The sequence below is a fragment of the Nelumbo nucifera genome, chromosome 6 (genome assembly GCF_055504915.1).
Source record: "Nelumbo nucifera cultivar China Antique chromosome 6, China Antique-T2T, whole genome shotgun sequence".
In the NCBI taxonomy this organism is placed as follows: Eukaryota; Viridiplantae; Streptophyta; class Magnoliopsida; order Proteales; family Nelumbonaceae; genus Nelumbo; species Nelumbo nucifera.
In genome coordinates, this window is record NC_142654.1 from 31,608,764 (window position 1) to 31,619,716 (window position 10,953).

Here is a 10,953-nt window from a genome sequence, read left to right on the forward strand (position 1 = left end):
CTTGTATCTATGGGCCCGTTTTGATCGATACATACAAAAAGAAACAAGAAGACAATTTCTACACGTTTTGCATATACGAAATTTTGAACTTTGGCAGCAAGTTACCTACGAAAAGAAATTTAATCAATAAAGGTTTTAAGATAGATGGTACATGCTGCCACTGTGGAGAAGAGGAAGATATTATCCATATATTCAAAGATTGTGATTATGCGAAGCAAGCCTGATCTTACTGGGCCGATAAATGACGCATCCATGTATGATTGGTGGACTTGAATTGTTGGGATGAAGTGCCCATCTGATTCTCTATTCAAAGAAAATGCGTTGTAATTTGCTAGTTTATTTGAAAAACCAAAAATGACATTATTTAATAATAGCACTACTCAACTGCCTATTCTCCTTAATAAGGCCCACTCCTATTTTTTGGAGATTAATGTAAGTCTTTTAAAAGAGGAGATTGATTCTAGTGATGAAGTTTGGGGCCCAATTATTTGGGCCTGCCCTATCAAGATCAATTTTGATGTCTCGCGCAACTTGGGAGGTCACTGTTCCATCGCTTGCATTGTATCGGTATCGCTACCATTTACTCTGCCGAAGCTTGGGTTCGATGGGAAGCACTCAACATTGCCAGAGATTACCATGTCATCCTTGAAGGAGACTCGAAATTCATCATCATCAATTGTTTGAAGAAGGGTGTGAACCCACCGTGGAGATTGCATAAGATCATTGAGGAATGCCATCATGTTCTATCTCCTTTAAACTCAGGTATCTCTTTTTGTCATGTTTTTTCTGAAAGCAAATTCGGTAGTGAATTGGTTGGGTCGTAATACTCTTATTGCAGGTGTTATAAGTTTGGATGTTTTGCCTTGGTCTCTTAATTTTATTTGCTTCTGTGATGTTTGGGACGTGCTAGGCCCAGTCCTGACCCAAACGCAAGCTATAGGGTTTGTTGAAACTAACAAGTAATATGTTATGTGCCTTAGGAGAATACACCCCTAAAAACTAGTTGTTAGAGGGAGGGAATCTAAGCACATATATACCCCACAACAGCATCCCATACTACCAATATGGGACAAATGGATCATAATATTTCACCATGCTCTATAGTCTCGACATCCACGTAGGCTGGCTTTGCATTAGTCCACCTAGTCCCGGTCGAACACTGCAATACCGACATCACCACCTACGTCACACGATTGCAACTGGGAGGCATAATATAGGCTCTGATACCATTTGTTATGTGCCTTTGGAGAACTCACCCCTACAAACACATATATATTCCACAATAGCATCCCATACTACCAATATGGAATACCTCACATTAACATCCCATACTACTAATATGAGACAAATAGATCGTAACATTCCACCATGCTCTACAGTCCCAGCGCCCACGCGGACTGGCTTTGCACTAATCCACCTAGTCCCACTGCAATACCGGCGCCACCATTTGTTATAATCCCAAATAGGGTGTAATGTGAAGAAAAATACAACTTAAATAGACTCTGAAACAAATTCCTAAAATCTTGATTCCAACATTAATCCATGTATCCTACTCAATACAACCATTATCCACATAATTTCCCAACATGACCCAACTACTTAAACTCAACTTATAACTCTTAACTGACACATGTAAATATTTCTCCATAAAAATCTCAACAATTGATCCTTATCCACCCAATGACTCCCCAAGTTTCTCTAATAACTTTGACCCATGGGCCCCATTAGTGTGTCCGTGACATTCTCACCCTCTTAAAATTGACCTTGTCGTCAAGGCCAGAGCCTCCAACAAGCCAAACGCAGCCAGCTTTGACATATATTGTGATGGTAAGAATTGGGGCAGATGAGTCTTCGTCTCTGCTTTCTGGCGACACCAATGGGAGTCTTAGTAGCATCCCAGATCATCTTTTCCATGCTTATTGATACAATTCATGGCCTGAGTATTTGCAAGAGATGACGCCACGATGAGACTCCTTTTTACATCTCTATTTTTGTCATTTACAGCAGTAACACACCTTCCCTTAGCCGCAAATAGTTTCCATCCAATCTCCGCAAATCTTGTGGGAACAGGTAGAGTGTGACATTTAAAGCATCAACTACCACTCTATCCATTAAGAGCTGCAAACTTGATGCTGTTTGTATAATTTGTAGTCCAAATTCCTTCAAAACCTCAGACCCTCTGTATAGCATTCTCCTGAGAACCTCTATTGTCATGACCAAACAATTTGCATTTAGCGAGAGGGTGACACCACCTGTCATCCACTTAGCTTCTAAAAACTCTTGGCTCAATCCTTTATATTGTTGATTGCTTACAGCTCCCAACGGTGATGTATAAATTATCTGCTGATTATCTCTAGAAGCCATTGCAATAACATAATGGCTAAGCTAAAATAAGCAACATGTAATGAAAGAACAACCACGCGTGATGCTTATAGAAACCATGAGAAGGCATATTTTCAATCCCAATTGTTGAAAGCGTTAGCATACACTTAATACTTAGTGAGGAATTGTGACACCTGCTCCAATGAATCCCATTCAGCCACCCAGCACCTAACGTTAACAACCTCAACACCTGGCGAGAATCCATCTTTAAACTGCAAAACTAGCATGTCCTTAACCAAATTTTTTTGGGTCACGTTGCTCCTGGATAGGCAATTGGTTTGCAACGAGAATTCTTTTTTTCTGCACAGCAAACGATATGGCATCTGAACCTCTGCAAATAATAAGTAGAACAGTGGGGGAAATCTGTAGATTCGAAGATGGCCTGCTTTAGATTAATCGACGGGGAAGAGTAGCAGAGTCATGACTGATTGTTGTTACAATGGAGAGAGATCTCAGGCCCGCTTTGAGTAAAGATCCCAATGGAGGAGTCTGTGGATGGATGAAGGATGCTTCCATTTCTCTAAGGTAGACTTTTCCATCCCTCTTCCTAGTTTGGGTTTCTTCCCTTGAATTGTCACATTCTCTACCAACCTTTTGAGCTTTCGACCACTGGAGACGCTCTTTCCCGTCATCAGAGATGGCTTCAATGTTCTCTTTGGTGTATACAACCGTGTAGGCTTTAGGTAGACCCTCTGTTGTCCCTATCTTCTCCTCTTCTTCTTCATGACCGTCTTTGTTGAGAGCCATCACAACTAAGGTTGAGACTTTTCTCTGCCAATGAGAGAAATTAGAGTTACAAGAAAAGCTCATGGAGTTGTTCCTGTCAGGGTGTCGTGTAACAGACCAATCACATGACTCTTGCTGTGGTTGATCTCCATTGGATCTACATGGTGAATAAAAAGATTCAAGTTGATCAAGACGAGCTGAGAGACTCCAACACCCTAAACTTGTCTTGCTTCGTCACCAACAATCGAACCTTTCCTTGTAGTTGGAAAAGCCGGTGTTCAAAACCGGGATCCATGGCTGGCTCTAATACCATTTATTACAGTCCCAAATAGGATGTAACGTGAATTCTGTCTACTTCGAGGGAGACGAAGACCTCTAAGAGATAAGAATCTCAATTGTAAAAGATAATTCTCATAATTTCTTAATTGAGAAGAAAAATACAACTTAAATAGACTCTGAAACTAATTCCTAACAACTTGGACCCAACATTAATCCATGTATCCTACTCGATTCAACCACTATCCACATAATTTCCCAACATGACCCAACTACTTAAACTCAACTTGTAACTCTTAATTGACCCAATGTAAATATTTCTTCACAAAAATCTCAATAACCGACCCTTATCCACCCAATGACTCCCCAAGTTTCTCTAATAACTTTGACCCATGGGCCCATTAGTGGGTCCGTGACATTAATGTTACGATCCATTTGTTCCATGTTTGTAATATGGGATGCTAATGTAAGGTATCCCACATCGTTAATACGGGATGCTGTTATAGGGTATATATGTGTTTGGGTTTCCTCCCTCTAATAACTAGTTTTTAGGGATGAATTCTCCTAAAGCACATAACATGATAACCCTCTAACAACTAGATGAATTCTCCTAAGACACATAACATGATAGCAGAGGTAGAGGTAGAACCTACTTAATTTTGATTGACAGCTAACAATATTGATGCAGACTCATCCAACCCAATGACCATGGTCGTAACTTCTTCAAAACCCAGACTTTGCACCTAAGGTTGGGAGAACCCTAGCTGTTGGAATTTTGTATTGCTTATGTACTCTTACTACATCAGTGCCCCAAATAATTGTGTGCAGCCATTTGTCCTCCCACACAAACTGCACCCCTAACACGGGATAAAGTTTAGCTCGTTCTGTTAGTTCTAAAATTTGCCCAAAATCTCCATTCCCACCCTTGATTGAGACGTGTGTACCCTTACCCCTATTCACTCTCCTTCATCCAATCTGAGCTCGGAATCCACACTCTCCGGCGCTGATGATCGTTTCGACAATCTCACCGTTTAGAGGTATTTATTCCCCATCTCTCTCACACCCATTACGATTAGGGTTTGATATTATTTTTGATTTTTTTTTTTCAATTCAAAACAGAGAAGGGAAGGTTATTCACTACCACCGGCCATCTCAGGCAACCACTGCCAACAATAAACATGTGGTGTGCTTTTTCCCCTCTTCCATTCTATTCTATTTTTTTTTTTTTCCTTTTTCATTTGCATTTTCCCTCGCAAATCCATATACAACGTCTGAAATGTTAGAAGAAGGTTTAACAGGTTTTGTTGTAGAGTCCAGATAACGTGGACCTGAACGATGCAACTGGGATTTTGCTTCTAGAATCATACCAGAAGGGACTGAGAAAATCAATTGAAGTCCTAAGTGAAATGTAAATGTGGGATTACCGCACAAATTCCTTGTTCCCAAAAATATTCATTTATTTCTTTTCAACCTCATTAATTTGACAACTCCAAAACAAGTTCATTCATATAAACATCTATATCTACATACTAAATGCAATGTGCAAAGGTGAAACTTTTATGCTTTGTAGTTTATTTTCAAAGCCATCATATCTTTTTTCTTTAATTTTTCTTCTTGTTTCTTTTCAAAGGCATATATCTTTTTTCAGTTTTTCTTTAATTTTTTAATTTTAAAATTGAGCAAAATAAAAAGTGATCAATCATCTTTAAAACTTTTAACACTCCTTATTTATACACCATTAAGTCATTAACTCTCTCTCTCTCTCTCTCTCCTCCTTTTCCATTAACTCTTTTAGTAATCTCTCCTTATTAATTTTGCTATTAACTCTCTCCTTCAATAACTCATGCCACTAATTCTCTCTCATCTCTATTACTCCATTAAATTGCATAAAATACATTAACTTTATTTATATGCATTCATTTCAATTTACTCATAATTATATATATTAGTTATATTTGCATTAAATTGTAATTATTAGTAAAGATTAATTATATTGAAATTGAGATATTCAATAATATATTATTACACTAAATAATCTACTTCCATTCAAAAATTATAATCCATTTATATTCCATTTGAAAATAATAAAACTAATTAATCATAATAAAATAATTTAGTAAGTTATTTAAATAAAATAAAAATAATTATTAATTATTGTTATTGATATAAATATTTTATTAATATAATAAAACTTTTAATTAATAAAAGGAATAAGATAAATCAAAAACTAATATCAATTTAAAATTAATATAAAACTAATACAAAATTATTAGTTTTATAATTAAATTTTATTCATTTAAAACCAACTTAAGTTCTACTAAAAATAAAAATTTATATAAATTTCATAAGGAATTTAAATTTAATAAAAACCTAATATATTTAAATAAATTCAAATATTTACTAATTTTAAAAATTAATAAAAATATTAATTTTAAATATAGTTTAATTATTTTAAAATCAATTTAAATTTCATTTAAAAATAAGGAAAATTATAAAAACCTCATTTGGTTTTCTAACAATCCAATGAAACTCCTTTGTGTTTTGACCTTGGTTAGGGTAAAAACACAAAGGTGGTTTATAAAATTGTTTTAAGATGATGTTTTCTTATAATTTTACCTAGAAATAATACAAAAATAATAATAAACTAATAAAACTTAATAAAAAATTATTTTTCAAAAAAATAGATTAACATTAAGATACAAAAAATAATACAAATTTAGATAGAGAATAGAAAATTAGCCGCTCTCACTAAAGCACAACTTAAAATGTGATCGGATAAACTAGATATAACCTCAAAAAACTAATATTTGAATTAACTTGGATATACACCACTTAATTGGAAATGTAGCTCCATCTTCAATTTTATTTATTTATACCGTAGATCGCACAGGTCCTGACTAATATATTATAATACCAGATTTAAACACGGATTAGCACCCCCCCCCCCCCCCCCACCCACCGCACCCAACTAATGACCTAATGTGCATAAGCTTCTATTCTAATTCTATGGCCTGGACCTGGAGTCTGGACACGAGACCAAAAGAACTGACCGGTCGATTAATGGGTTGACCCATGCTCCGGTTCATAAATCTGGTAGTGTTGGCGCTCTGCTTCCTCTCTCATTTCCCACACAATTCTGAAGTCTGAACAGATAAGGCTTCCCTCTTGTTTCTGCTCGAGCTCCTCTCTCTCTCTCTCTCTCTCTCTCATGAGTCGAAAAAGTCTCTCATCTTAAGATCTCATTAACCCACTCTCATTGGCTCGTTCTCTTGTTTCTTCAATCATGGGTTCTAATGTACTCCCGCAGGTACTCTTTCCTCCTCACTTTCTTAGTTTCTTTTTTGTTTATTTTCTTCATAGCTTATCGATTTGTTGATTAATATGCTTTTCTGTTTATAGGCTCTTGTTTCAGTCCCAAGGACTGTGTCTCCTTGTTCTTCAAAGAAGCAGCTACGGGTCTCTACTGTCTTTTCCTCTCGTTGGTCTTCCTTCAACTCTAACAGAATTACGGTTTCTAGGGTTTCTTCCAGTGGATTTGGCTTGAAAGTAGATCCAATTGCCGCTCGACGGAACAAATTACCATTCGTTGTAAAGGCTGAATCCAATTCTGAGGGAGAAGTTATTGAAACTACTGACAATTCTGAACCGGAGGAGACAGCCAATCCTGAAGTCCCCGCCGCAGAAACTGAGGTAGAAACAGAGGCCGAAGCTGCAGCGGTGGACGCTGAAGCAAAACCGCCTAGGAAACCCCGGATCAAGCTTGGAGAGATAATGGGGGTACTTTTCTTTGAGTTGATTATTTCATTTAATCGATTTATTTGTTTTCGTTGATCCCTTGTAGAATTTGGGATTTAATCGAATCCTTGAATTCCCTTTCTTGGAGTGTTAGATTTTGAATAAGAGAGCTATTGAGGCATCAGAGAAGGAAAGGCCCACTCCGGATATCAGGACTGGAGATGTTGTAGTGATCAAATTGGTAACTGGGTCCCTGGTTTTCTATTTAGATATTATTTTTTCATTTATAGAAAAAAAAAGCTTATGATTTTTTGTATGCAATCCACCCATAGGAAGTCCCGGAGAACAGGCGTAGGTTGTCCATCTACAAAGGTATTGTGATTTCCAAACAAAATGCTGGAATCCATACTACAATCCGAATTCGGAGAATTATTGCTGGTATAGGAGTTGAGATCGTCTTCCCTCTGTAAGTATTTGTTTATCAATATTGAATTGTCTTTCACGTGAATAGTTAAAACCGATTGGGCTAATTTTTCTTGTCTCTTCAATTGCTCTATATATGGACAATCAAACTTGACAAAGCTAGACTTCCTGATCAATAGACAGTGAAATATGACGGATATTGAAACACAGTTTCAAATATATAAAATAAATTGGATATATGAGATAAGTAGACTCATGCATAACATTATTTTGCATTTTGAGATAATTGTGTTGGTTTCCTTTAACTAACTTAGAAAAAAATGTAAAGCCAAAAAACTTGAAAAACAATGAGTTCTTCATGTGTAATTGAATACTACCCTGGTAAATATATTGCAGTAATTTCAGTTTTTGGGTTGTTTCAGTCAAATTTATGTTGATTTGGGTTTTGTACTTTAAATTGTCAACATTCTCTCTAATTTCAAACAGCAACCTGGTTTAGGCTATTCATTTCCTTGATGTCCGAAGTCCACACATTAGTCAAAGGGATAAATGAAAGGAAAAACAAAAAAATGGACTCCACTACAGTTTTGTTGCAAAAATGTGTAGGTGTACATAAGCCATCTTGATTTAAGTTTGGGGCCTTAACATTTTAATAATCCTAGGCTTTTCTAGTGTTTTAGAGTTTAGAATAGGAGTCATTACTTGGCATAATGGTAAATCTTGGGCTGACAAGTATGAGACCAATCCATCCCTCCCAAGACCCTAGATGGCTGGACCAACATTGGGTAATGGTTTTTTTTTTTTTTTCATTGAAGAGTTTGAAACGTTTGCCTTTGTTTTGATTGCTTTTGTTTTTAGTTGTTAATAAGTGGTAAATTTTGAACCTGTTCGGTTACAAATATAATAAAACATCACATGATCGTGCACCATGTTGCTCATTTTCAAAAGAATCTCTATGCTAGCGGTCATAAACCGTCAGCCTAGGTCTCCAAACTGTTGGTATAGATTTTTACTGGTGGATGGCCAGCAGTCAATGTCATCAGCATTGGCACAGAGCTTCTCTGAAGAATGAAAATGAGCAACATGGGGCATGATTATTTTTGTGCTCCAAGTTACTTTTTTTGTGCTGTGGGTTCATTTTTCATTCTAAAAAGAGTGAGGCCCATGGCAGAATTTTGTAATCAAACGATCTCATGTTATTCATTCTTGCCTAGAATGAGTAAGAATTGGAAGAATGAGGCTCACAGAAGTTAACCAAACATGGCCTAAATTGACTTATAACCAAGTAAATCTTGTTTTCTAAATCCCCTGCATTTTGATTTGTTTCTTTTTGTTCTTTGCCTGTGTCCATGAAAAAGGAAAACTTGCCCTTTGAACAGGAGCTAAACATTCGAAATATTGATGCCAAAATGACTTCAATTTTATGACACTCAGTTAAAAGTTTTATACAAACTGTTGAGTAATTTCTTTAATTTAGAAACAAAAGCTGCATTCAGGACATGCAAAATGATTCTGAATGCCTAGGATGATCTTCACAGAAGATTTTCATTTATTCAAAACTAGTTTGAAAAAGCTGCCCTTTTTTGCTTGAGTTTCATATTATGCTCTCCTGGCTTTTTCTAGAGCACTCTCTGAGTTTCAATGGTTTTACCATGAAATTGAACATCTTTTGGCCCTACCTGGGAGATACCCCACCTGATAGACTGATTTGTTTTTCGGACATGATATATTTAGTTGGGCATCTATAAAGAGAAATTCTTGGTCACAAGATTCCTTAGACGTTTCCATAATTGGAAACAAGTCCCACTTCAAAGGAGAACTGGGTTGAAACTGACAACGTAGCAGCAACTGTGGTTGTTATGTGAATTGTAACTATGATTGTTTCTGTACTTGGCTGAGAGTAGACGTTAAGTGGTTCATTGCAAGTAATTTTATAATGTTTTGATATCAGGAATACGTATATACTATAAACTAACCCGTCTTAATTACAGGTACTCGCCAAACATCAAAGAGATAAAAGTTGTTAGCCACAGGAAGGTAAGGAGAGCAAGGCTGTACTATCTGAGGGACAAGCTCCCAAGACTCTCAACCTTCAAGTAAAATATCATCTTAGGAACTTTCGGCCTTCTTGTTGTTGCTTTCTCTCAAGGATTGTGAGAGCTGTAGTTTCTTGTCAACTGTGAATCAATGTTAGCCTTTTGTGGTAAATGGTTGGTGTTCGTGGAATGAACCAATATTCTGGCAATTTTTTTAGAATGGAGGGAAAGCCTATTGGCGTTTGTCGATCAGTTTTTTCTTATATAAACATTTGAAAGCGTAGAAAAGATCCATTACGAGAAAGCAGAGTACAAATGAAAGCCAAAAAAAGCCATTCTCACGAGGCAGTTTTAGTGAGCCTGGTTCTCCTGAAAGGAAAGACTGCGTAAACACCGTGAGAACATGGTATCCATCCACACAATGGGAAGATCTGATTTTGCATATTAAATTCATAGAGAGATATTCCTGATGTGTGCAGCTGGATGCCGTGTTCTCAGGGTGCGTACAATTTTTCATTTTAGGATATCTTGTCTCTCTTTTTAGGGCATATTTGTCTAAATGCATTTATCTGTGTTCTTTTCATCAGTAAATTTATCTGAATGTGTTAAACAATTGACCATTTTTAGGGCATGCTTTGTTATTTTTGTAAACATGGTAATTTATCAAATGATATCCATAGGAAAATTGTGGAACCCACAATTATTGATATCAGATAAGTTGATTAACTTATCCTCTCCACTCTCAACCAAAAGTTTAGCTAGGGGTAGATTTGAGCCGAGCCGAGCCGAATACTTTGTTATTCTAGCTTGGTTCATTGAAACTGTATTAGGCTCGAGTTTGAGTTCGAGCTTGGCTCGGTTCAAAGTTTGTAAATTTGTGTTCGATTGCAGGTCATTTAAAAAAAAAAATATGTATATATATTATTTTATATACAAAAAATTAAGAATTATAAAAATTATTTACTATTATACATAAAAAATAAAAATTTTATATATAAAATATTATTATTTAAAATAAAAATTATTTATTATATATTTATATGTATATGTATGTATGTATGTATGCATGTATATAATAAAAAATATTTATTTATTATACTAGGCTCGTGAACCTCACGAGCCGAGCTTCACTGAGCTCGAGCTCAGCTTGAAGCTTGGTTTAAACCGAATCGAACTCGAATAGCTCATGAGAAACTCGACTCGTGGCCACCACTAGGTTCAGCCCTCCAAACAAGGCTTACTCAATTCCACATAACTTGCAAATGCCCACTTATTTTTAGAAAACTTTTGGCTGTTTAGGTGCTTTCTTGCATATGACATGTTATTATGGGTGTGGGGTAAAATACCAATAACACAATGAAACCAGGTTAGAATT

General features: G+C 36.1%; 1 protein-coding gene across 1 annotated transcript; it reads left to right on the top strand.

The window, feature by feature from the left end:
* The first annotated feature begins 6,523 nt into the window (after positions 1–6,523).
* LOC104598409 (large ribosomal subunit protein bL19cy-like) lies at positions 6,524–9,830 on the top strand. Its single transcript, XM_010260448.3, has 5 exons — positions 6,524–6,691; positions 6,784–7,161; positions 7,274–7,360; positions 7,452–7,585; positions 9,534–9,830. Exons 1-5 carry the CDS (start codon positions 6,668–6,670, stop codon positions 9,640–9,642), a joined length of 732 nt encoding a protein of 243 aa, XP_010258750.1. The 5' UTR covers positions 6,524–6,667; the 3' UTR covers positions 9,643–9,830.
* Positions 9,831–10,953: the final 1,123 nt, after the last annotated feature.